Source organism: Dictyostelium purpureum, assembly GCF_000190715.1.
Source record: "Dictyostelium purpureum unplaced genomic scaffold DICPUscaffold_411, whole genome shotgun sequence".
Lineage (NCBI taxonomy): Eukaryota > Evosea > Eumycetozoa > Dictyosteliales > Dictyosteliaceae > Dictyostelium > Dictyostelium purpureum.
Genome location: NW_003519747.1, coordinates 1 through 27902, shown reverse-complemented (window position 1 = coordinate 27902; position 27902 = coordinate 1). Strand labels below are relative to the sequence as shown.

The 27902-nt window shown below is 26.0% G+C and overlaps 8 protein-coding genes across 8 annotated transcripts; 6 read left to right on the top strand and 2 right to left on the bottom strand.

Annotated features, from left to right (window-relative positions):
• Window positions 1-2888: 2888 nt before the first annotated feature.
• Window positions 2889-7061, top strand: DHKC (uncharacterized protein; the record flags this gene model as incomplete). The annotated part of the gene is made up of 2 exons (XM_003293246.1): window positions 2889-4992; window positions 5086-7061. 2 exons carry the CDS (start codon window positions 2889-2891, stop codon window positions 7059-7061), a joined length of 4080 nt encoding a protein of 1359 aa, XP_003293294.1.
• Window positions 7062-8278: 1217 nt separating this feature from the next.
• On the top strand, window positions 8279-8683 carry DICPUDRAFT_11178 (uncharacterized protein; the record flags this gene model as incomplete). Its single annotated transcript, XM_003293245.1, has 1 exon — window positions 8279-8683. A coding segment is annotated over one exon (405 nt), but the record flags the coding sequence as incomplete, so codon positions are not given.
• Window positions 8684-11059: 2376 nt separating this feature from the next.
• On the top strand, window positions 11060-13507 carry DICPUDRAFT_158104 (uncharacterized protein; the record flags this gene model as incomplete). The annotated part of the gene is made up of 2 exons (XM_003293244.1): window positions 11060-11334; window positions 11413-13507. 2 exons carry the CDS (start codon window positions 11060-11062, stop codon window positions 13505-13507), a joined length of 2370 nt encoding a protein of 789 aa, XP_003293292.1.
• A 1401-nt stretch (window positions 13508-14908) lies between these two features.
• Window positions 14909-17423, top strand: DICPUDRAFT_158103 (uncharacterized protein; the record flags this gene model as incomplete). The annotated part of the gene is made up of 2 exons (XM_003293243.1): window positions 14909-15972; window positions 16043-17423. The coding sequence occupies 2 exons, from the start codon at window positions 14909-14911 to the stop codon at window positions 17421-17423; spliced, it is 2445 nt and encodes an 814-aa protein (XP_003293291.1).
• A 932-nt stretch (window positions 17424-18355) lies between these two features.
• On the top strand, window positions 18356-21507 carry DICPUDRAFT_158102 (uncharacterized protein; the record flags this gene model as incomplete). The annotated part of the gene is made up of 4 exons (XM_003293242.1): window positions 18356-18835; window positions 18880-19422; window positions 19495-20013; window positions 20089-21507. 4 exons carry the CDS (start codon window positions 18356-18358, stop codon window positions 21505-21507), a joined length of 2961 nt encoding a protein of 986 aa, XP_003293290.1.
• A 512-nt stretch (window positions 21508-22019) lies between these two features.
• On the top strand, window positions 22020-23629 carry DICPUDRAFT_83855 (uncharacterized protein; the record flags this gene model as incomplete). The annotated part of the gene is made up of 4 exons (XM_003293241.1): window positions 22020-22043; window positions 22166-22306; window positions 22394-23083; window positions 23162-23629. 4 exons carry the CDS (start codon window positions 22020-22022, stop codon window positions 23627-23629), a joined length of 1323 nt encoding a protein of 440 aa, XP_003293289.1.
• Window positions 23630-24387: 758 nt separating this feature from the next.
• Window positions 24388-24771, bottom strand: DICPUDRAFT_158100 (uncharacterized protein; the record flags this gene model as incomplete). The annotated part of the gene is made up of 1 exon (XM_003293240.1): window positions 24388-24771. One exon carries the CDS (start codon window positions 24769-24771, stop codon window positions 24388-24390), a length of 384 nt encoding a protein of 127 aa, XP_003293288.1.
• Window positions 24772-25400: 629 nt separating this feature from the next.
• bzpJ (uncharacterized protein) lies at window positions 25401-26717 on the bottom strand. Its single transcript, XM_003293239.1, has 3 exons — window positions 26053-26717; window positions 25893-25981; window positions 25401-25820 (listed from the first exon to the last, which is right to left on the bottom strand). Exons 1-3 carry the CDS (start codon window positions 26698-26700, stop codon window positions 25439-25441), a joined length of 1119 nt encoding a protein of 372 aa, XP_003293287.1. The 5' UTR covers window positions 26701-26717; the 3' UTR covers window positions 25401-25438.
• Window positions 26718-27902: the final 1185 nt, after the last annotated feature.

The following is a 27902-nucleotide window of genomic DNA, read 5'->3' as shown; positions in this document are numbered from 1 at the left end:
TATACTATTTTGGAAAGATTAAACAATAATTATAATCATATGATTTAAAAATAAACTAAACTTTTTTTTTTTATATTTACATCACCAAACCTTAATTGGAGTGGTTAAATATTGTATTTTTTTTTTTGTTTTGTTTTGTTTTAAAATTAAATCATAATCCGCTATAATTTTATTTCAATACACACACATAGACATAACTAAATGTGATTAATTTAGTATATATTATTTTTAAAATCTCTTTTACACAATTATCATTTTTAACCCATTTGTATGAAGGTTTTTTATTTTTTATTTTTTTTGCACCCACATAAATAATGTTGGGGCATAAATGATTACAATCCAAAAAAAAAAAAATTTTCAAAAATTTTAAATTTTTTTTTTTTAAATTAAATCACACTCCAACCAATTTATAAAAATTGTATGTGAGTGTGCGTGATTTTCGGTGAAAACTTTTTTTACAAATTTTCAATATACATTTTTAATCAAATCACATAATTTTATGATATAAGAGACCTATGGCAAAAAAAAAAAAAAAATTTCTTTTAATTTAATATAAAATTTTATTTTAAAATCATTATCTTCAACAACAAAAAAAAAAGAAAAAGGTACACACATAATTTTTTTTATTAAAATTTTAAAATTTAAAATTAAATTAATAATAATAATTATAATCACTATCCAGAAAGAATTATATATATGTACATATTCAAAAAGACATATACCACACACATACACAGACATCATAATTAATAAACCACATTCAACCACTTTTTATTTTTTTTTTATTTTTTTTTATTTTTTTTTTATGATTACAAAAATTCATTTGCATTTTATTAAAATATAAAATATAAAAATAAAAAATAAACCACACACCCTCACACTATAATATTACCTATACCACTATATCATATTATAAAAATTAAATCATATAATATGATATATTATATAATATCAATAAAATCATAAAATAATATTAATTGGTATTTAATTCTAATTTTAATTCTTTTTGTTTTTATTTTTTTAATTTTTTCTTTGTGGTTGGCTTCGTTTCTTTGATGATTTAATAAAACATTAAATACAACACACCACAACACACAACCCACCCACGCACACATTTTCTTACTCCATAACAAACAACAACAACAAAAAAACACCACCACAACAACAACAAAAATACCTTCAATAACAACTGTATTATTATAAAACTTATTTAAATATATACATATATGAAAACAATCGTTTTTTAACACAAATCTTTTTATCACCTCTACTTTTAAGGTTTGTTTTTTTTTATTTAATTTTTTAAATTATTATTATTTTTAATATTTTAATTAAAAAACAATTTTTATTTTAAAATATACACTTTTATTGTATTTTTTATTTTTTTTTATTTTTTTTTTTTTTAATATAATATTTATTTTTAGCTTTATATTCAACTTCATCATCAGAGAGTAAAATATAAATAATAATTAAATCAGTTTTATCACATTACATCATTATCACATTTATTATTATCACATTAAAAAAAAACAAAGAAAAGAGTTAATTTTGGATTTTTTTGTTTTTTATCTATTTTTATACTATAATATTGATTATACTATATTACAATATATATTAATTTTGTTTTCATATTTTTGTGATCTTGTTTTGTCTTTTCAATAATTTTTAAAATTTTTTTTAAAAAATCATCAATCACATAAACACAATTTGTAAACACACCCACAAAAACACACACACGACATTTCGTCTTTATGTGCTACGTCAAGTTGGCCTGCATGTATAAAAAACAATTATAAACTTTATTTAAATTTCTTATACTTTTGAAAAAACTCTTATTATTTTTATTATTATTTTTAAATTCATTTTTATTTTATTTTTATATTGTTTTTTTTTTTTAAAAACACACAGTATACATAAAATAAAAAATAAATAAATAGTAAAAATAATAAAGCAATAAAATAGAATATTATAATTATACATATGTTTTTTTATTTTTAGACTTTTTTATACTTTAATTTTAAAATTTAAAAATATTTTAAATAATGTTTTTTAAATATTATTATTATTTTTGTTGTTTATGTTTAATTTTTTTTGGGGGGTGTGATTTTTAAAAGTTTTTTTATATTTTATATTTTTATTTATTTTATATGTGGTGTAATTTTGTAATATATAACAAAGTTGTTTAGTTTTTATCTTGTAGTATTAGAAATAGTAATAGTTGTGTGTGCATGTAATAATTCAAAATTATTTATTAATTCCTAATCTATTATTTATTCTTTTTTATTATTTTTATTTATTTTTAATTTTTATTTTAATTCCTTTTTCTTTTTTTTTATTCTCTCTTTTTTATTTTTTTTCATTCCAACATACGGTTTCCTTAATTTTTATTTTATTTTATATTTAATTCTTTATTCCAAATTATTAATTACCTTTTTTTTTTTTATTCTCTTTTTTCTTACTAATTACAACAATAGTCATAAAATTTGTATATATTAATTATAATAATAATAAACAATAACAATAATAATAGTAACACACAAATAATAATTTTAAAAATAAAATAACACACTTACTCACTTACTCACACACACTCAATTGTATAATAATAATCAGAATAAAATTACTTACAATCGAATTTTTTAAAGTGATAATAATTATAAATCAATAAAATATATTTAACAAATAACAATCAGTTTTTAGTTAAATATATAATCTGTAAATATTTTTATAAAATAAATCGTCAATCAAATTACCAAAAGTATTAATAAAAAAAATCAAAAAAAAAAAAAGAAAAAACAATCAGAAACCAAAAAAAAAAAAAACAATAATAGTAATTTATTCATCAACACAATAGCAACAATAACAATAAAGATTATAGATAGTAAAAAATGGTATTGCCAATGATGCAATTTTTTAATATTGATAATTTAATTTTCTCAGTAGTTATTTTATCACCATTTTTAATATTATCATATATTTTTTTAAATAAATCTTTAAAGAAAAATATAAATATTTTTAGTAATAGTAATAATAATAATAGTAATAATAATAGTACAGATTTTAATAATATAGTAGAGCCAACTGATATTAGTAATAATAGTGATAATATTAATAACAACGAAGACTTTGTAGATGGAGAAGAAGTAGCAGATTATAGCAACGAAGATCAAATAGAAGAAGAGGAATACTTTGAAGATTATGAACAAAATAGTTTTGATAACTTAAATTATTTATTCAGTGAAATAGAAGAAAAAATTAATCATTGTATACAAGAGTCAAATTTGTTAAATAGTTATGGTATTAATGATAGTGTAAATAGTTATTTTTCAGAAGAGGAACTTTACTATTCAAATTTAAATGGTAATCTTATCAATAGTAGTAATAAAATTGTAGAAATTAATGATGAAATGGATCAATCTGAAGAGGAGCCTGTTGGACAAGAATTTTCAATTGAAAGAATAAAACAACTTAAAGAGTTTTTTAAAATCGATGATGATAGTGATAACAACAGCAACAGCAGCAACAATAATAATCAAGACTTAAAGAATAATATAGAAGTAATTAATGAAAAAAGTGAAATTAATAAAATGAAGAAAGATTTTATGGAATCAGAAGAAGAGTCAGGATATGGCTGTGAAACATCATCAATTATGGAATCAGATGACGAATCGTGCTCAATGATGGAGGAAGACTTGAATGCATTTAAAAACATCAAGATTTTTAGTGGATCCATCATAATCATTGATAAAGAATTGACAATTATCTCTGTATCCGATAGTATTAAAAGTATTTTCTCCAATTACAATGAAATCAATGGCATGAATTCAGTTCAATCAAATTCAAATTCAAAATTCAATTTCCTTAGTTTAATCTTTAACGATGACAAAAAACACTTGGAACAGTTTTTAAAATCAAAGTTTTCAAAGAATGTAAATGACTCAAACTTCAATATCAATACAATATTCTTTAAAGGTCTCAATTACATTAATAATATCGATCCATCCATTCCATTCGAAATGCAAATGACCGTTCTACCATTTGTATCCAATAGCTATTTAGTATTGTCTTTAAAGGATTTATCACCACAACCATTGAAATTAGTTTTAAATGCCTTCTCACCAAGATCTTTATCTTCCTCAAATAACAATTTATCACCAAGATCATCTGCTGTTAACAATGCCTTGTCACCAAGAAATAATGGTAACAATCCATTATCACCAAGAAACAATAGTAGTAATGGTAACTCTGCTTTATCACCAAGAAATAACAATAATAATGGCAACTCTGCTTTATCACCAAGATCATCATCAACAAATGGTTCAAACCCATTATCACCAAGAAGCAATGCTAATAATACATTGTCACCAAGATCTTCATCCAATAGTGCCTTATCACCAAGATCTTCATCAGCAAATAGTTCAAGTCCATTATCACCAAGATCCTCATCATCCAATGGATCTTCATCATCCAGACCATCTACACCAAGACCAGGTAGTGTTGAAAACAGTACCTTATCACCAAGATCTTCATCCAGTCAATATACTACATGCAATGCTCCATATTCACCAAAAGCATCACCAAGAAAAATGCCAAATCATTTTAGTTTTGATAGTATGTTAAATAATAAATCAATTGATATGATTTCACATTTATCCCACGAATTAAGAACTCCAATTCACAGTGTAATCGCCTCTATTCAATTGTTTAGATCAACTATTCTTACAGTTACTCAAAATGAATATCTTTCTATTATCGATACTTCAGCAAATACTCTTTTAGAATTGGTTTCAAATGTTTTAGATTACAAGAGAATTAGATCAGGCAAATTAACATTAAATAATGTAGATTTCAATCTTTGTCATATCATTGAAGATGTATGTGCTATGGTTTCACCTCAAGCTCAAAGCAAGAGTCTTCAAATTGCCTCATTTGTATTTATTCATTGTCCATTAAGCTTTTATGGTGATCCAATTAGATTAAGACAAGTTTTATGTAAGTTTTTTTTTTTTTCTAAATATAAATTTTTTAACATTCATATTAATTTTATTTTTATAAATTATTTGATTCATACAGTAAATTTATTAGGTAATGGTATTAAATATACAAATAAAGGTCAAGTTTGTATTTCAGTTGAACCAACTGTAACAGAAAATAAATCAAATAATAATGGTGAAAGTGAAGGTGATCAAAATATAATGTCATTGCACTTTAAAGTTAAGGATAGTGGTATTGGTATTAAAGAAGAACATATTTCAAAATTATTCTCTGGTTTCTCACAAGTTAATAATGGTGGTACCATTCAAGAGGCTTTAGGTAGTGGTTTAGGTTTAGCAATCTCTAAAGATTTAGTAGAGTTAATGGGAGGTAAAATTTGGTGTTCATCAAATGCAGCTCAAGGTGAAGCTGGTTGCACTTTCCACTTTGTCATTCCATTGGAGACCAATCCAAAACAATTACCATGTCCAGTTCAAAACTTTAATGGTCTTTCAGTATTAGTTGTTGATAAGAATCCATTTGTTCAAAAAGTTTTATGCCAATATTTAGAGGGTTGGAGTTGCGAAGTTACCACTTGTTCTGATCTTAAAGAAGCCTACTCTCAATTAAAGATTGACTTTAAGAGAAAACCAATTGAAGTTGTAATGATCGATATTGATAGCATTGAATTTAGAGACTTTATTCAATTCAAAGAGGCATTTAATCGTTTCGAATTTGGTAGAATTGGATTAATATCAATGTCATCTGATAGATCTATGGTAAATGAAATGGGCTTTGGTACTTCAAAACTAACTAAACCATTCCGTCAATCTCACTTAATCGCATGTTTATTAGCAAGTATGCCAGAACATTCAATGCCATCAAGCACCACATGCTTTACAAATAATACAAATATAATCAATAATACTTTAGGTGATAATTCCTCAGCAACACCATTATTACCAACACCTTCCTCAACTCCAAACACCACAACACATCACCACCATCAAATTAATTCAACCCCACACGTTATTAATAAAGAAAGTAACTTTAGAAGACTATCATTATCATTAAATAGAATTGGAAATGGAAGTAGCGCAAATAGTAACACAACCTCTTTAATTTATGACTCACCATCACCACGTTTAAAGAACCCAAAATTAATCGAACTTGAACAACAAGAAACCAACCCAATCTCACCACCACTCCGTTCATCACGTCAACAATCATCCTTATCATCACCCTCCTCATTGCCAAGCCAAATTAGTGAAACCCTAACATCATCCCCCGTTATTTCTACAACACCAGCCACTGGTAGTTTACCACCAATTTCAGCATCATCATCCCAATCTCAACAACAACAATTACAACAACAATTACAACAAGTCCAACAACAACAACAACAACAACAATCATTTAATTATGGTCGTGTTACTAGAAGACACTCAATTGATATCATAATGTTTGAAAACTCAAGAGAATTATCGGAATTAAGAATGAAGGAAGTTTTAGAAGAAAGAAATGCAGCCACTCCTCGTTCATACAGTTTTAGTGGTCCAAGCACCAACAACACCCAAAATGGTTCTTACCCAACCATTGGTGAAGTTGATAGTCAAATTGGAGGCGCATCCAACTCGTCTTTGGCTCAATCACCAAACTCATTATCCCCACGTTTACCAACCAAAATCATGGTAATAGACGATAATGTTATTGGTTTAAAACTCTTCAATAAACTCTTTGAAAACCGTAGCGAATTTGAATGTCATTGTTACAACTCCTCAGAAAAAGCTTTAGCAGTTTTAGATCAAATTAATCCTCAATTCATCTTTATGGATTGTGAAATGCCAGTTATAAATGGTTTCGAATGTACAAAAATTATTAGAAAAAAGGAAATGGAAGCTTCAAAAGGAAGAAACAAAATAGTCATCATTGCATTAACTGCCCACAATGACCCTGAAATATTCAAGAAATGTTTAGATTCAGGTATGGATGATTATATCTCTAAAGGTTTTAAACAAGGAACCATTGACTCAATGTTAAGAAAATGGGAAGATATTATAAATAGTACCAATAGTTATTTTAATTAATTAACTATTTATATTTATTTATATTTTTTATTTTTTTTATTTTTTTAACTTGTAAATATTTCATCATTTTTTTAAATTTAAATAACTTTTTTTAAAAAAGAACTAATAAACTATTTATTATATTAAAACATTTTAACTATATTAAACAATTATTTTTTTTTATTTTTTTTTTTTATTTAAATTATTGGATAGCATTATTATTTTAAAATTTGACATTAAATAATTTAAATATCTATATTCATTACAATTCAATTTTTGGTAACTCACATTGCATTATTTTTAAAATTATAAAAAATGCAAAATCTAATATATAAAAAAAAATTAAAATGGTTATATAATTTAAAATAGTAACTTTAATATTAAGGAATCTTTACATATAATTTAAAAACTGTTATTAATTAATTTTTTATATTATAATAATTAACTAAACACTTTTTCCATATACATTTAACCACTGTTTAACTTTTTTAAAAAATTTTATCATTATAATAATCAACCACACTTTTCCTTTTACTTTTAACCCACTGTTTAGTTTTTATCAATGATTGTTTAGATTCCATTTCTTTTTGTGGTAAAGTTTAAAAATTTTAAAAATTTTAATTTTTTTTTAATTTACTATTTTCTTTTTTTAGTGTTTGGATAATTTTAATTTTTTTTTATTTTTTTTAATTGACATTTTTTTTTTTAATTTACATTTTTTTTATAGTATTTATAAAGGATTTTTTTTTTTTTTTCATTATTATTTTAATCACATACAAATAATCATATACATACAAATAATCATATACATACAAATAATCATACTTTTATTTTTTTATAATAATAATCTACACATTCAATAACTATTTATTAATTACCATTTAAAAATGGATCAATTAATGATTGTTTTTTATATATTATTTGCTATTATTTTTTCAGTTTATTTAATAAATAAATATTTTGCAATCAATAACATTAACAATAGTAATAACAATAATAATTGCAATAATAATAGCAATATAACCTACACACAAAATTATAACACAATCAACAATAATTACAATAATAATAGCTATATAACCAATACACAACGTTATAACAAAATCAACAACAATTTAGCTGATCAAATTCATATTCATCAAAACCCACAGAATTTAAAACCAAACCATCAATTTGATTCCACTAGTGCCCCACCACAGCAATTTGACTCCACTTGTGCCCCACCAGACCAATTTGACTCCACCTGTGCCCCACCAGACCAATTTGATTCCTCCTGTGCCCCACCACAGCAATTTGACTCCACTTGTGCCCTACCACAGCAATTTGATTCCATTTGTGCCCCACCACACCAATTTGATTCCACTTGTGCCCCACCAGACCAATTTGATTCTACTTGTGCCCCACCACAGCAATTTGACTCCACTTGTGACCCACCACAGCAATTTGACTCCACTTGTGCCCCACCAGACCAATTTGATTCCACCTGTGCCCCACCACAGCAATTTGACTCCACTTGTGCCCCACCACACCAATTTGATTCCATTTGTGCCCCACCACACCAATTTGATTCCACTTGTGCCCCACCAGACCAATTTGACTCCACTTGTGCCCCACCAGACCAATTTGATTCTACTTGTGCCCCATCACACCATCAACCACAATCTCAATTTTTCGACTCAATTTCATCTCAATTAATTAATACCCAAATTCCACCACCAATTCCATCCACTCCATCCACAATTGCATCAAAAAACTCGGCATCTGTCTATCCATTTTTTGAATCTGAATCAAGTAACAACTCTGCAGGTTCATCATTATCAAACAGAAAAACATTTAGAAAGCCAGTATCAAGTACTATTTTCTATTCAGGAGAACCAACATCAACTGGCAATCATCCAATGAAGAAGAGACCATTGGAATTAGATAATGATAGTGATAGACAAATTTCCAAAAAATATAAACTCGAAGATGAAGAGAGTTTAAATAAAGTAAAGCAATTTATTGAAATGGAAAAATTAAAAAAAGAAAAAGAAAGAGAAGAAATGGAAAAATTGGAAAGACTCAAAATTATAGAAAGAATTTCAAATGAATACAGAGAAAGGGCAGAAATAGAAAGAATCCAAATTTTAGAAAAAGAGAGACAAATAAAAGAAGGATTAGAAAGAAAAAGATTTGAAAGAATGCAAGAAGAAAGAGAATATAGGGAAAAATCAGAAAGAGATAGATTACAAAGAATCCAAAAAGATAGAGAGAGAGCAGAAAGAATAAGACAAAGAGAGGAAAGAGAGGAAAGAGCAAGAGCAATACAAGAAAGACAAAGAATAAGAGAAGAAAGAGAAAGACAAAGGGAGGAGAGAGAAAGAGAAGAAAGAATCCAAAGGGATAGAGAACAAAGAGAGAGGGAAGAAAGACAACAATTAGAAAGAGAGAATTTGGAAAGGGAACGTTCAGAAAGTGATGACAAATGCACAATTTGTCTTAATTTTGTCGATACTAATGAAATGGGTATAATCGATTGCCTTCATAAATTTTGTTACAGATGTATCGAGCAATGGTCTGAACGTATAAATACCTGCCCAAATTGTAGACAAGAGTTTCACGACATCATAGTAAGTAATTTACACATTCATATCTGTACTTAATAAATATATATTAATTAATTTCTTTTAATAATTTATGTAGAAAGTAACCAATGCTTAAATTTAAGGTCGTATATCAAAACAACTCTTAAGGTAACAACTTTCTTCGGTATCAACTTATTTTAATTCTCTATTCAAATATTGGGTTTTTGTTTTCTCTTATTCAAAGTCAACACGTTTCAAGTCGCAAACAATTCATTAAGGTTCTTGTTTTTTTCTTTTTCCATATCTGCTCATATTAGGTCACAACACACGTTTCAATACGCAAACTATAAATTAGGGTTCTTGTATTTTTCTTTTTCCATATCTGCTCATTTTAGGTCGCAATCAATCACTGGGTTTTCTTATCTTTTTCTGTATCGGCATTATATAATTCACAAATCAATTTTCAGGGTTTCTCTTTATTCTTTCTTTTCCAAGGTCAACGTCGTCACGTCTTAAGTCATAAATTAAACATTGGGGTTTTTTTTTTTCTTTTTTAGTATCAGCTCATATAAAGTCACATTCAAACATTGGGGTTTTTCTCGTTTCATTTTCAGTATCAGCTCATATAAAGTCACATTCAAACATTGGGGTTTATCTCGTTTCATTTTCAGTATCAGCTCATTTTATGTCACAAATTAAACATTGGGGTTTTTGTTTAATCTTTGTAATTATTGTTTTTAAATTGGTTATCAAATTATATCCATCTGCTATCCAACCGCTTACACCAACGTCAATAGCAAATCTAAATTTTTATATTTCAACATTATATCTTTAATTAAAATATCTCAATTATTAGAAAATAAATAAAATTAAATAAAGTTTTGTATATAATAATAAAAATAAATAATTTTTAATTAAAATGTATTTTATAATTTTTTTTTTTTATTCTAAAGGTAAAACATTTAAAATTATTTACCGTTTTACCACTTTTTCCTATAATTGTTCTATCTGTTTTCTAAGCTACTCTTTTATAAGGAAAATTCTTCACGAATCTATGAACCTTTTTATTGACCTTTTACCTGCTACCTTGTATAAAATATAATAATACTATTTAAAAATATTTAAAAATATAACTCCAATATAAACTATTATATAAATTATATTTTTTAAATTACATTTAAAAAGTATTATCATATTAACTTGAAGTCCAATTATTGCCGGTGTTATTTCTCCACATTTATGATTGATTTAATTATGGTTGTTTATTTCATTGAAAAAAAAAATAATTAAAATTTAAAAAAAATTTTTTTTTTTTTTTTTTTTTTTTAAAAAAATTTTAAATTTAATTTTTTTTTTTTAAAATAATTATAATTTATTTTTGGGAAATAATTTATCTTTTTTATTTTTTATTTTTTTATTTAAAGATAAAATATTAATTAATATATATACTAAAAGATGGTACATCACCACCATCATCATAGATATCACCATAATCAAAATCATTTAAAAAGACCGTTAAAAGGAGGTACTGAAGATGATGATATTTTAGAAATTACACCAATTGGAAGTGGAAATGAAGTAGGTCGTTCATGTGTTTTATTAAAATATAAAGGAAAAAAGATTATGTTTGACTGTGGTGTACATCCAGCATATTCAGGTTTAGTTTCATTACCATTTTTTGATTCGGTTGAGTCAGATATTCCAGATATTGATTTATTATTAGTCAGTCAGTAGGTATTTCTAAATAGATTGAGATATAATAGATACAATATCAATATCAATACTAATAATATATTTGTTTTTCATAGTTTTCATTTAGATCATGCAGCAGCAGTACCCTATTTTGTTGGTAAAACTAAATTTTCAGGTAGAGTTTTTATGACACATCCAACCAAAGCAATTTATGGAATGTTATTAGCAGATTTTGTTAAAGTTACAACAATTACAAGAGATGACGATATGCTATTTGATGAAAAGGATTTAAACAGTAGTCTAGAAAAGATTGAAAAAGTGCGTTATAGACAAAAAGTGGAACATAATGGTATCAAGGTTACATGTTTTAATGCAGGGCATGTGTTGGGTGCAGCAATGTTTATGGTGGAAATAGCAGGTGTCAAGATTTTATATACAGGTGATTTTTCAAGACAAGAAGATAGACATTTAATGGGAGCAGAAACCCCACCTGTCAAGGTTGATGTTTTAATTATTGAATCAACCTATGGTGTTCAAGTACATGAACCTAGACTAGAGCGTGAAAAACGTTTTACAACATCAGTACACGATGTAGTTTCAAGAGGAGGACGTTGTTTGATTCCGGTTTTCGCTTTAGGTAGAGCTCAAGAGTTATTATTAATTTTAGATGAATATTGGATTGCCAACCCTTCACTCCATGGAATCCCAATTTATTATGCCTCAGCATTAGCCAAAAAGTGTATGGGTGTTTATCGTACCTATATCAATATGATGAATGACCGTGTTCGTGCTCAATTCGATGTATCAAATCCTTTTGAATTCAAATATATTTCAAATATTAAAGGTATCGAATCTTTTGATGATAATGGTCCATGCGTTTTTATGGCAAGTCCTGGTATGCTTCAAAGCGGTTTATCACGTCAGCTATTTGAACGTTGGTGTACAAGTAAAAGAAATGGTGTTGTTATTCCTGGTTATTCTGTAGAGGGTACATTAGCCAAACACATTATGAGTGAACCAACTGAAATTACCCGTCTAGATAATGTTAGTGTTCCATTAAATCTTTCTGTAAGCTATGTATCATTCAGTGCTCACTCTGATTTCCTTCAAACATCAGAGTTCATTCAAGAGATACAGCCCCCACACGTTGTTCTGGTTCATGGAGATGCCAATGAAATGTCACGTCTTCGTAATGCATTAATCGGTCGTTTCAAATCCATCAATGTATTGACACCAAAGAATGCGCAATCAGTAAGTCTAGAATTTAGACCTGAAAAAGTTGCCAAAACATTAGGATCCGTTTTAACCAGTGCTCCTCAACAAGGAGATCTCGTTCAAGGTATCTTGGTCACCAAAGATTTCATTCATCATATTGTCGCTCCAAACGATATTCACAACTATACAAATTTAAAAACAAACACCATCAAGCAAAAACTTACCATACCATTCGCTCAAAACTATCACATACTTTACAGCACATTAGAACAAATCTATGACAATATCGAGGAGAGTGAAGAACGTGATGTCAATACCAACTCTATCAAGCCAATCATTACCATCTATAATGAAATTAAATTAACCTATAATATCGGTGTTTCAATTGTATTAGAATGGAACTCCAACACTGTTAACGATATGATATGCGACTCTATTATAGCATTGGTATCACAAATCGAATCTAATCCACTTAGTATCAAAGTTAGAAATCCATTATCTCAATCATTAAACGACATCAAAGAGGAAATAAACACTGAAAACCTAAAAGACCAAGAGGAAAAATTAGAAAAAAGGTTAAAAGACGAAGAAACACCAATAGGTGATCAATCAGATCCAGATAATATTGTAAATATTAAAGTTTTAAATAAAAAATCAAGAAAACAATCTGCAAATTTAGATTTAATAACTCAAGTAAGATCATTATTAGAAGAACAATATGGAAAAATGACAACCGATGAAACCAATCCTTTAATTTTAATTTTCGACTTAGATGGTCAAAAAGCTTTAATCCATTTAGAATCACTTCAAGTAGAATGCTTGGATAACATATTAAAACAAAAATTAGAAAACTCAATTAAAAGAATTAAATTATCAGTTCATCCGATAAATAATATTCAAATTATTAATAGTAATAACAATAACGAAACTTTAAATAATGACAATAACAATGATAATAACTCCCATGAGGATAATAGTGTAGAAATTAAAAACTAAACTATTTTTAAATAAAATTTGTATAAAATTGTTTTTTTATTTTTTTTTAATTTAATAACTGGTTTTGCAACTTTAAAGTTTTTTTTTTTTTTTCATATTTTATATTTAAATTTATATTTTTTTTTTTTTTTTTTTTTTTTTTAATTTAATTATTTATTTAATTGTTTTGTTTAATTTTTTTATAACTATTATAGTAAAATCTATTTTTATTTTTTCTTTTTTTTTTTTTTTTTTTCATGTTTATTACTTTTAAATAATTTATATATATTTAGAATTATCAGGTGAATTCACTGTCACTATCTTTTTAAGAAATAACATATAGAATCAATAACAATACTAAAAAAGAATAAATTGTAATTTAAATCTATACCACCCCCCATTCTCATTGGAGCTATAGAATTGTATGTACAAAAATGAAAATACTAATTTATTGACAATTTACAATCATCATTTTAAATTCATCCTAATTTGTAAAAAAATACAATTTTAAAAATCAGCATGGTGGTAGTAGTATGATAAGGTGTTTGTTGTATGAAAATATCACTATTATTAATTTTTTTTATATGTATTTTTATAGTAATAAAACACACAACACACAGACACACACAAAATTTGAAAAAGGTTAATATTACAAAAAAAAAAAAAAATTTAGATATACCAAATATTCATATTATATTGCCTATTTTTTCCAAATAAAAAAATTTTCTATTTTCTATTTTTGTTTTTGTTTTTTTTTTTTTTTAAAAATCTATTTTGATGCATATCACATATAAACAATTTATGGCGGCTATAATATAATCACGCTAACACACACATACTCACTCACACTTAAACACACATTTATATTTAAATTTTTTTTTTTTTTTTAAATATTAAATTTTCTTTTTTTTTAATTTTTGTTATTTTTTATTTTTTGTTTTGTTTTTATACAAAATATATACAACAAAGAAAGAAATTGATTATTAAATCATTTTAATAAATCATATTGTTTTTTTTTTATTTTAACTTGTTACAAAAATATTTAAAATAGAAAATATTATTTTTATTTTGCAACAGTAAATATATATTAATTAAATATTTATATATAAATTAAATTTTCATATTTTTTTCTAACATTTTATCTACTATTGTATTAAAGCTCTAGATATAAATAAAACAATAACCCAAACACACACTATAGTAATAAATTATTAACAATAATAGTAATAGTAATAATAATAACAATACCTAAATAGAAAAAAATTATATGAATTTAATATAGTGTTTTTTTGTCTTAAATTATTTTAAATAATTTTAATTTTAATTTTATTTTTTTGAATATTTTTTTTTTTTTTTAAATAATATAATTTTATAAATATAAGTAAATATTTATAAGATTTATTATAAATAAAATAATAAAAAATGGGGAAGATAAAAAATAAAAATAATAGTAATAACTTAAAGGATAATAATAATAATATTAATAATATCAATAGTAATAGTTTAAAAGATAATAATAATAATAAAAAAAGAAACACACTAAGTTACATTAAACATAAATTAACATGTATGTTTGGTTGTGACTATAGATCAATGGCATTGTTCAGAGTGGCAATGGCATTATGTGTAATTGGCGATGTTATAGAAAGAGGAGTAGATTTGCGTGTAATGTACACTGATGAAGGTATAATGCCAAGACACCTAATCATTCAAAGATACAGCAGTAATTATTTTTATGTTGTTCATCTAATGAACTCATCTGTACATTTTCAAGCAATTTTATTTTCACTTCATATATTTTTTGCATTATTAATGCTAATTGGGTACCGTACCAAAACCTTCTCAACCCTAACTTGGTTTATGACAATTTCATTGCAAGCATATAATGGTGTTGTTGGTCATGGTGGTGATGTTTTCTTCCGTTGTATGTTATTTATCAATATTTTTTTACCAACTGCCGAATATTTCTCAGTCGATAAAGCCACTTTTTATAATGAACAACCAATTGGTTCCTCATCTCCCTCAAGAATGAACAATAGCCTAACAAACAACTCCATCTCAATAGCTTCCGGCAATATTGATAATGAACACAACCAACCATTATTAGATTCTCATAACAGTGCCAATGGTGCAAGTAATCCTCTTAACATTAGTATTGATAGTGGCCTTAATACAAGTGGAAATGGATTACTCAACAATCCTGGTAACAGTGGAAGTGTAGTTGGCGAATCAAATATTGAAATTGGTTTATTTGAAAAAGAAAAGGAATCATACTCTCATCATCACAGAGATCCAAACTCCTATCGTTATCTTTCATTTGCAACTGCCTGTGTTCTTTTACAAATGGGATGTATGTATGTTACTTCCTATTTCCACAAAACTGGTGAGGAGTGGCGTAACGGTGAAGCCACTTTCTATGCAATTACTTTAGATTATTTTGCAACTGATTTTGCAAAACTAATATTACATTTCAGACCAATAATAAGGTAAATTTTAATAATTATATTTTAAAAATTAAAAAATATTAACAAATTTATTTATTAATTAATCTTATAGAGTTTTAACAATTGCAGTTGCTAAATGGGAATTAATTGGTATATTCTTTATTTTCTCCCCAGTTTATACTGATTGGTTTAGATTCTTCAGCGCACTCGGCTTTATAGCAATGCATGTAGGTTTTGTAATGTGTTTAAGATTAGGTTTATTCTTTTGGGTTACTGCAGGTGCCCAACTTATAAATATTCCAACACCAGTTTGGGAAATATTCTTTAGATGGTGTGAAAGGAAAATACTAAAGGGCCAACGTCCACCAAAAGTTTACTATAACACCACCAGTCCTTTCAGTCAAAAACTTGCATTAGCCATAAAGACTTTCTTTATTGTTCCGGGTACTGCATATTTTTCACCATTAACACATATCACCCAAAATGAAAATATATCACTATCAACTTTCCATAATATAAATGACAATGCCAATAACCCAATCAATAATAACAATACATCAGATGATGATACTGACGAATCTGACCAACAAGAAACTTCACTTAGCAGCCGTCGTCGTTCATCCCCAAATATGAATAACAAATCCAGTGGTAGCTTAAATTCATCAACCTCAAACTATTACAATAAAGAACTAGTTGGTGATGATTGGCTGGTATCTATTGATTCAAATGGTATCAGAAAGAGAAATATTCATGCATTAAATTATATATTAAGCAAATCACCACTACTCTTCCCTATTGCATGGTGTTGTAAATATGTTCCAAATAAACTCTCGGATTTTTGGGGTAAAACAATTCAACTTTTCCACAGTCGTTCACAGCAAAATCAAGTAGTTTCTGGTAAAAGATCGATCTATAGTAAGAGAAAGAATCCAATTCCATCATTCCCACGTTGGTGTTCAGTATTAAATAACATATTTATGTTTTTCATTTGTTGGTATATTTTAGCCTACAATTGCAATACATTCAAGATTGATTTAGGATACAACTATAACTTAAGCTTCATAGCCTATACATTCCGTTTAGATCAAGGTTGGAATATGTTTAGCCCAGCACCTCCAAAGACCCATTGGTGGCATGTAATACATGGTGAATTAGAAGATGGTACCAAGGTAGAGTTGTTCAAAAATGAAGGCATCTTTAATTTCAACATTAATACAGTTGTGAATTTTGAAAAACCAAATCCTTTCTACAAATCATATGGTAATCATCGTTGGTTCAAATATTGGGAGAATGGTTACAATCAAGCAAATTCAGATTCAATGAGGTTGGAAATGGGTCGTTATATTTGCAGACAATTTAATAATCGTCATTTAGGTGATGAAATGCTATATAAATTCTCGGTATATTTCGTACATGAATTCCAACATTTAGATGGTACTGTCACTGCTCCTCAACATCAAACTCTATGGAACCATGTTTGTTATGAAAAATAATATTAAAAAAAAAAATATAATTAAAAGATAAAAAAATAAATAAAGCGAACATTCCTTTTTAAATAAAAAAATAAAAAAAATCATTAGAGGCGGTCCATGCATTTAGTGGGTTTATCGAAATTTGTTTGCAAAAAATTAATAAAATAAAAAATAAAAAAAAGAATAAAATACAAATTTTATATAAATCCATTATAACAAAATTTATTTATAGTTATTGATTAAATTATAAATTTGATAAATTAATATTTTTATTATTTTAAAAAAAACCTGGTAGATTTATATTATTGGTATGCGATTTTTTAATATTCCCTATGGGAAAAAAAAAATTTTAAAGATAGTATCATGATTTCCTAAGTGTCAACCGCAATAAAAAATAAATAAATCCAACTGTAAAAAAAAAAAAATAGATATTTTTTTAATTTTTTTTTAATTTTAAATTTATTTTTTTTTTTTTTTATTGATATTATATTATATTATATTATATTATATTATATTATATTTATTTATTTATTTATTTATTTATTTTTATTTATTTATTTTTTCTTTCTTAGAGTGTGTAATCTAAAGATTCTATAGAAATAGATATTATTGTATTAATTAATAAATAAATACCACATTATTAATATCACACACTAATATATACCCACAACACACAAATTTTTTCTATAGTAAAATAGTTTCCATTATACACACAAATACCACTCTAAGGTTCTTTTTCTTTTTTAAAATTTATTAAATTTTTTTATTTTTAATTTATTTATTTTTTATTTATTTAATTTATTTTATTTTTTTTTTTTTTAAAAATTTTTAAATTTTTAAGTTTAATAAAATAAACAAATAATAATATTAATACAATATAACTTTTATAATAGTATTAATACAACATTTAGCTATAAAAAATATAGCGAGGAAAAAATAAACTATTTTATAAAATGGAAGGAACACAACAACAGTATGACCAACAATATTATGATGAAAACTATAGCTATGATCAACAATACTACGATGACCAACAACAATATTATGATGATAGCCAATATGATCAACAGTATTATGACCAACAATATGACCAACAACAATATGACCAACAATACTATGATGAAAATACAAATAATAGTAATGAACAATATTATGATGATACTAGCTCAAATATTACATCATCCAACTCCACACCTATAGTAGATGCATCATCCACAAATACAACACCTCATTCATCAACAACCATTACATTAGAAACGATAATACAATATGATACCGAAACTGTAAATTATGAAGAAGAACAAATCTATTTAAGCCTATCACATAGAAGCAAATGTATTTTTGAAATTTTTACATCTGAAAAATCATTATTGTCACATTTAAATCATTTTATACATGTAACCATCAAACTAAAATCCAATATAACCCTATATGTTATTAAGATATATACTAATACTCTTTATTTATTATTTAAAAGTTTTATTTAGAAGGATGTAGACAACAACAAGCTTTAGATAATAGTACTATATTAGAAATTTTTTCAAATATTGAACAAATTCGAGATTTTTGTATTGAAATAATAGGAGAGATGAAAAAGAAATTTCAAGAGGGATCAGAAGATATTGCATCAGTATTTTTATCAAAAGAGAAAAAAATTAAAGAATTGTTTATACCCTATAGTTTTAATCATTCAAATTTAGTAGAGAATCTTAGCAAAATCACCGAAAAAAAGCCATTATTCTCACACTTTTTACAATCAGTGAAAGAGAATCCTCTAAATGGTAGTAGATTAGATTTACCCTCATTCTTAATTATGCCAGTTCAACGTATGGTACGTTATCAATTACTATTTAATGAAGTTGTAAAACAAACAGATAAATCACATCCAGACTATACCCTTTATGAAAAAGCAACCCAACTAGCAGCATCAATAACAAGGTCAATAAATGAAAAAATTAGACATCATCAAAATTTTTTAAAAGTTGAACAAATTCAAGCAAATTTAGTTGGCGGACCAAAAGTAAATATAATTTATCATTATTCAAATATATTTATTTCTTTTACTTAATACTAATATTTTTGTTTTGTTTAGATTACAACCAACACTAGATTATTTGTTAGAGAAGGTGGATTAATGAAAGTTTGTAGAAAAGAGGATAAATTTAGATGGTTCTTTTTATTTTCAGATGCCTTAATGTATTGTACTTCAACCAATTTACAACAACAGCAGCAACAATTGGATGCAAATGGAATACCCCTTAAATTTCAACCACCACCAAATTCAGCAAATCATTCTTTCACATTTCATAGATTACTACTATTAAAGGATATCAATAAGATTAAAGATGTTAAAGATCGTGACAATCAAAAAAATGCTTTTCAAATTGTTTCTTCAACTGAAAAATCATTTACAGTATATTGCGAAACCTTAAAAGAAAAAATGAATTGGTTAAACGATTTTAAAGAACTATTAGATAACAGCAGAATCGAAACAAGTAAAGGTGCCTATGATCATAATTTAAATTCTGAAGAAGTTCCAGTTTGGATACCTGATAAAGAAGCTGTAAAATGTATGTTTTGTAATGATGTTTTTACACTTATTAATAGAAGAGTACGTATTACTATTTATTATTATTATTTGTTTATTATTGTAATAACTAACATTATATTATTTTTTTTATAATAGCATCATTGCAGAAATTGTGGTAAAGTTGTTTGCGGTAGTTGTAGTCCGCATAAGAGGTTAATATCAAATGTAAAAAAGAATAAACCAGTTAGAGTGTGTTTATTTTGTTATGACTATATAGGTATTAGTGAAAAAGAGCATACCTCAACTGCCTCAACCTCATCAAGCTCATCATCATCCCCTCAATCAGGTAGAAATCATATAGAAAGATTAAACTCAATATTTATGGAAAAAAAAAGATCAAATTCATTTAGTAGCTTTGATATAGACCCATCAGGTTCAAAAGAACACTCATCAACATCATCAATTCAAAATCATCATTTATCAAACACTGATAATATACCAAACTCATCAGCTGGTCTATCAAATAAAGAACACTATAGCACATTTAGAAAATTAAAAAATAAAATTTCAACTAAAGAAAAAGAAAAAGAAAAAGAAAAGGAAAAGGAAAAGGAAAAAGAATTAAATAGATCCCAATCTGATCTCCATCTTGGAGCCTCGTTAAATAGACCAATAAGAGGTGTTCCATTACCAACTACACTAAGCCATGGTAATTTGAGACCAATGATACCCATAACGACTCCAGTAGTATTAAAAAATATAAACAGTAATAATAATAGCGAACAAAAATATCAATCACCAGAATTTCAACCTCAAAGATTTCAAAAGCCTCCACCTGTATTTGTTTCGAACCCAAATACAAACACCAATGCTAATAATAACAATTTAAAACCTGTAAATTCACAACCAGTTCAACAAACATTACAACCAATTAGAAAGCCAATTAGAGCAAACTCACAACCAGCAGCACCAGAAGCTTCAGCCTTTAAACCTTTACCACAATCAACAAATCCATCATCACACCCATTGGGAAAATCAACACCAATTTTACCTCCATCAGCCCCAAAATCTAGACCACCCCCACCAAGAAACAATGTAGATCCAGATATAACTAAAACCGAAAACCATGTAAATAATAATATAAACAAACCCCAAAGACCATTACCAACCCAAAGAACCAACTCTGAAAACAATCTTAATAATGATGATAACAATATTAATAGTCAAATGCAAGATTTGGAAATTAAACAGGCCCCAAAATTAGTAAACTCTATACCCCATAAACCAGCAGCACCTTTTAGAAAAAGATCATCTACCACCAGTGCTGAAACTACACTCATTTTAAATCATATTCAACAACACCAACAACAACAAACCAATCATGTATCTAGGCCTTTACCTACCCCTTTACCTCACCATCAACCACCAAATCACCCATTACCACCAATCCCAAATCACCCATTGCCCCAAACACCAAAGCCATCACCAAACGCCACCAATAATGTACATAATGAACAACATCCCACAGCGCCAGTAGCAAAAAGAAGACCATTACCAACCCCTCCATTACACTAAAAATTTTCGATTTATTAAATTAATTTAAATATTAAAAAAAAAAAAGTTTTATAAGCAATTATAAAATATTTTTAATTTATCAGATTTAGATTTGATAAATATTTTTTCAAATATAATAAATCTATTTATTTATTAACTTTAACAACTTTATTTACACATTTCTATATCCTATTTAAAAAAAAAACCCTTAACCACATAAAAATTTTAGTGCTTTTTTTATATTATAATGTTAATGCGAGAAGCGATTGGTTTTTTTAAGGTGTAAAAATTTTTTATATTAGAGTTTTTTTTTTTAATATGGGAAATTGAATTGGTTTTGATTAGTATTTTTTATGCGAAAAGTTTAACATTTGAATAGTTTTTTTTTGTGTGGAGAAATTAAGATTATATTTATAAAAATAAAATATTTTTAAATTTTATAAAAAAAAAAATTTATATAAATTTTTTTAAAAAAAAAAAAAACGACTATTTTTTAAAAAATTAATTAATGCACAAGTGATAGTGTATATAAAATGGAAGAAAAGAAAAATGATACTGTAATGACAGAATGTACCAATACTGATACTACTACACCTACTACAAACATTATAACATAATAATTATACTAATAATAATAATAATAATATTATAATAACCAAAAAAATAAAAAAAATAAAAGAATGAACCAACAGTTGGTTCTAAAAGAACATGGACAGATGTAAACTATAAGTTTTGTAAAGATGAAGATAAACAAAGTGTCGAGGAAATTCAAACAGAAACCTCATGGGATGATGTGGATTGGGATACAGTTAGAGAACAGGTAAATAACAGTTAAAAAATATATTTATCCAACATATACAATAAAAAAACTAATATATTTATTTTATTTTATTTTATTTTTTAATAGACAGCAAAGATGATGGTTGAAAAAGAAACAGAAAAACTTTCAGAAAACGATAGAGATCACCATGAAACTAACGCTATGGATTATTGGGATAAATTTTATAAAAAAAATAATGATAAATTCTTTAAAGATAGAAATTATTTACATTTAGAGTTTCCAGAATTAAATCCATTAAAACTTACAAGAGATCAAACATTTTTATTTTTTGATGAAGGTGAAAACACAACTAAAGAAGAACCATTATACCAAGATCAAAGAGATTTAGAGAAACAACAAAGATTCGAAAAAGAGAGAAGAGAAAAGATTGCAGCTTTAGGCGATCCTGTAGCAATTAAAGAGGGTTGGAACAAATGTATTAAAGAACTAACAGTCGACAAGAATGGTAATGAAATTAATAAACTTCAAGTTTTAGAAATCGGATGTGGTACAGGCGCAACTGTTTACCCACTTTTAAAATTAAATCCAGAGAAATACTTTAATGTTTTCGATTTTAGTCCACACGCAGTTAATTTAGTTAAATCAAATCCAACATACAACGAAAACCAGCTTAAAGCATTTGTTTGCGATATTGCTACCGAAGATTTACCTCAATCAATAATCAAAGATAACTCGATCGATTTAATGTTAATGATTTTTGTATTATCTGCAATTTCACCTGAAAAAATGTCAAATGTTGCAAACTCTTTATTTAAGGTAAAGTTTTATTTACTATTTATCTTTATATCAATATTGATACTAATTATATTTTTATTTTATCTTATTTTATTTTAGGCTTTAAAACCAGGTGGCATTTTATATGTAAGAGATTACGGTTTATATGATATGACCCAATTACGTTTTATGTCAAAGAAAGGTAAAAAAATCGATGACAATTTTTATCTTCGTGCTGATGGAACCAGAACCTATTTCTTTACCATCCAAAAATTAGCAGAAATTTTTGAAGCAGCTGGATTTAAAACTTTAGTTTCACAATACGACACCAGAGAATTAAGAAATAGAAAGAAGATGATTTCAATGTATAGAGTTTGGGTTAGAGGAAAATTCATGAAACCATTCGATAGTGAAAATAGCAATAACAGCAATATACTCGATTTATTTGAACAATCTAAAACCCCAATTAATATTAATGAATTGGATAATAAAAAAAAAGAAAACAATAGTGGCATTAAAAACGACAACAATAATAATAATGTAGAAACCAACAATACCACCACCGATACAACCACCACATCGACATAAAAAAAAAAGTTTTATTTTATGAAATAAAAAAAAGTTAAAATCATTTTTATATTATTTATAAGTTTTATAAATAAATATAAAATTATTTATAAAATTATTTATAAAACTAGTATAAAATTAGTATAAATTTATTATGATTTAAATGTTTTTTTATTGATTTTTAAACAGCTTTTATAATATTATAAACTATTTTTTTTTTTTTTTTACAATAAAAAATAAAAAAAACCTTGGACAATGAAATTTACTTTAAAAATGACCAATTTGACCCAAAGCTAAGAAACCCCTGTTTTTCTAAAAATAACCTAAATCTTGATCCCTATTTTATTTTTTATTAATTTATATAAATTTTATACTCGTGATTAAACCCCTCATTTCGCGGGTGGGGTCGTATCTTTACTTTGGAGAATGAATTTTTAACAGGCCAATTAAAAGAAATAATATCAAAATTAAAACAATTTAAAGAAAAATATAAAGAAAAACAGGAAATAACTAAAGATTCCAATATTGATTTCATTGAAAGTACCAAAAATGAAATTTAATAGATAAAGAAAAAGTAACAGAATCATTTTTAAACTCATTTGAAAAGATAAAAAGTGATATAATAAGCAGAATAACGAAATATAATGAAAGGATTGAAAACATCGGTAATGGTTATAATCCATCAGTAATGAAGGTGGAATATGAAATAATACACAATAAAATATCAAAAGAAAATAAATTATAAAAAAAGAGAAAATAAACTTTTAAAGAAGTGATTTTTATTTTTTATTTTCTTTCTTTTCTTTTTCATTGGAAAAACTGCCCTTTTTTAAATAAGAGAGATTTAAGTCTAGCAAGTTAACGTTAAAAAAATCTTGAATGTTGGGATTCATTATATTTGTGCCTTCATAAAAAGCATTGACATCTCCCAGATAAATAGAAGGGAGAGTTCCATCTTCATTTTTTTTTATTGATTTAATTATGCTAATATGTCCTTTTATGGCATCAGATAATTCCTCGAGTGCTTTTATATAGTTTTGACGACATTCTTCTGTGCAACCTCCCATATAAAAAATATTATCCCAAAGGAAATCTTCATCTGGAAGAAAACCATACAAAGTAAAATTGTGGTTGTGGAGGTTGTTATTAAATGATTTATCCATTATATTTAAAATAATAAGTTTTTTATTTTATTTAAAATATTTATATAAACCTAATGTAATTTAAAAAAATATTAAATAATTTAAATTTAAATAGAAAAAATAAATAAAATTATTTTTTTTTAAATTACAAAAAGGGTCAAAAGTTTTTTTAATTATTTAATTTTTTTAATTTTTAATAAATTATAAAGGGGGTAAACTATTTTTTAATTTATTTAATTTTTTTAATAAAATACAAAAGAGTGAACTATTTTTATTTTCTTTCTTTTCTAAAGTTCCCCCAGCTTGTGCTGAATATGGACCTTATGCCCCTGTGCCACTGGTGGAAGGTGGTTGCTGTAATGAAACTTTAATATGTAAACCCACTCTGGATGGCTGTCAAAAAATTATTGATGATCTTGTAAATCAAAAAGATCTTTGTAAAAATAAAAACTCCAATCTTTGTAAAGCTTTACATGGTAAACCTTCATACCCGAACTGTTGTAAAATAAATTAAGACTTTTTGAATATATAAATTAATTTTTATTATAAAACTATTATTGAGCGTTTCTCTCTTTATTAACTCAGTGATTCTCAATGATAAAAATTTTTTAATAAGAAAACTTTCTCGGTTTTGACCGACATAAAAATTTATTAATTATTTTATATATATGTAAAAAAAAATGATATTTTATTGTGTTAAAGGTGGAGAATTCGATCTTAAAGTTTCTTTAAAATCATCAAAAGTATTTTCGTTATTTTTACATTTTTCTGGTTCAGCATCATCTAATGAAACTTTACCAAAAATATTTGTAATTTCATCATCTGCGGTGATGGTGGTTTCTACTTGTTTTTTATCGGTAGTATTATTTTCTTTACTGTCAATTGGTAAGAATGTTTCAGTATTTAATTTAGTTTCTGATACCTCTTTAAATCTAATATTTGAATAAACTGAATCTACCAAGTTATCAATATATTGTTTTGTTTCTTCTAAAATAGCTCTCTTCCATTCAGAGCTTGGTGCAGCGGTTGGCTCATCAAACTCCAATAAATTACGTTGTAAAGATGCACTACTATAAAATAATTTAAAATTAATATTTGAATTTTTTTTTTTTTTTTTTTTTTTATAAATAATTAAAACATACTCTGAATTAAAAGTAATAGTAGAAGATGGTGAGTTAAATGAAATTGGTGATTTGAATAAAAATGTAAAAGAGAATAAAAATATGAAAATCTAAATAATAAAAGAAAAAAAAATTAGTATTTAATTTTAATTTTAATTTTAAAAATAATAAAATAACTTACAAATAAGGTAGTAGTGGATGATGGTTTGTTATTACCTAATGGAGCAAATAATTTTCCAAAAGCTTGGGCCAAAGAAGAATCAGATTTAAGGGTTGAAACTATACTGTACAATTGTTTTTTTAACATTTTATTTTCTTCTTTGACTTGATTTAATTGAGTTTTGATGCTCATGCAGTCTTGATTGGTTTTTTGGAGTTTTGATTCAATATTTTCGACATAAACCTTTCTACGAGAACGAGATTGTGAAGCATATTCACGATTCTTTACTAAACGTCTTTGCTTCTTTAAATCTTTCTCTTCGGATTGAGTGAGAACATGGTTTTGCTTTAAACGGGAAACATAATCTTCAATCTCTTTACTTGTAAGTTTTAAAACTTTTTCGCGTGGTAAAACGGTTAAACCAGAAACATCAATTTCTTCTTGTTCTCTACCTCTCTTTTTGACACTAACCTGACGTTGCTCGGAAAGATCATCATAATCACTTTGTGATGATTCTGAGTGACCTGATGACTCTGATAAAATATTATGGTTTTCATCATAACCTGGTACAATTGATCTTAAATCATCTTGGAATTTCTTTGCATTGAATGGTTTTTCAATTTCTTCTTCACTCATATTATGTATAATATTATGGCTTGAAATACCCATCAAAATTGGTTGTTGTTGTTGTTGTTGTGGTTGTTGATGATGATGATGGGTGTTATGAGCAATATGGCTACTATTGGTAACAGTTGTAATTTGATTTGGTGATGATGGAGTTGATGATGAAATGGTTGGAACACTACCAAATTGTTGTTGATGGATAATTGGGTGAGATGTCAAGTTAATTTGGTTCAATAAACTGTGCTCGACATAATTATAATAACTAAACTCACCTGTTGAACCAGATGAAGTAACAAAAACAGGTGCACTTGTATTTGGGATACCAGTAGTTTGTTTTAAAGCATTACCATTACCAGAAAATTGATAATTTGGTGCGGTTTTATTACTATATGTTGGAATTGGTGATGAATCGCATGTATTTGGAATAGTTAATGGTGATGATGATGGTGAATAATAATCTTGAATTGGTGATGAGCCAGCAGATGATGATGATGAATAAAAATTATTACTATTACTACTATTGTTATTACTATTGCTGCTAGTATGGTTTGTTGATTGTGGAACTAAAGAAATTGGGGATGATTGGTGGTATGTTAATGGTTGTAATAATGCGCTGGTATGTGGTGGTGTAGATGATTGTAAAAGTGGAGAAATAGTATATGGATATTCGTTGTTATTATTATTATTTAAGATTGGTACTTGTACTGGCTCATCATGACCACCTGTTGATGATAAATTTAAAAAAGATGATGGTGATTGGGTGCCATCTTGTAATAAAGAAAAACCATTTGATAATTTAGTGGCCTTAGTGCTAGCATTTAAATTTTGTTCATATAACCATTCAATACTTTTATTTAAACCTGTTGATGAATTTGTTAACGGTAGTGGTGTTAAAAATGTACCATTTGTATTATTACTATTATTATTATTGTTACTATTATTATTATTGTTTTGTGTATTGTTGTTATTAGTTTGTTGATTAAACCAACTATTTGAGTTTGAGAGTGATTCAACTTCTACCATTCTTTTGTTGTATTATATGTAAAATTTATATGAAATATGTATATATATTGGAAAATGTAAATTATTTTATTTAGTGATTTAAAAAAACTATTTTTAAATAAATTTTTTTTTTTTATTTATAAAGAAAAAAACAAAATAAAAAAATGTTAAAAAAATAAGAATCTTTTGTGAAAATTTTTACAATAAATTTTTTGTGGGGTGTTAAAATATTTAAACTATATTTT

Bases quoted from the DNA above. Each gene is read 5' to 3' on its own strand.
- bzpJ (XM_003293239.1), bottom strand. From the start codon at position 26,700: ATGGGTATTTCAAGCCATAATATTATACATAATATGAGTGAAGAAGAA. The intron at 25,982-26,052 runs GTAAGTTATTTT...TTTATTATTTAG, and splicing joins CATCCACTACTACCTTATTT to ATTTTCATATTTTTATTCTC. The intron at 25,821-25,892 runs GTATGTTTTAAT...ATTATTTTATAG, and splicing joins ACTATTACTTTTAATTCAGA to TAGTGCATCTTTACAACGTA.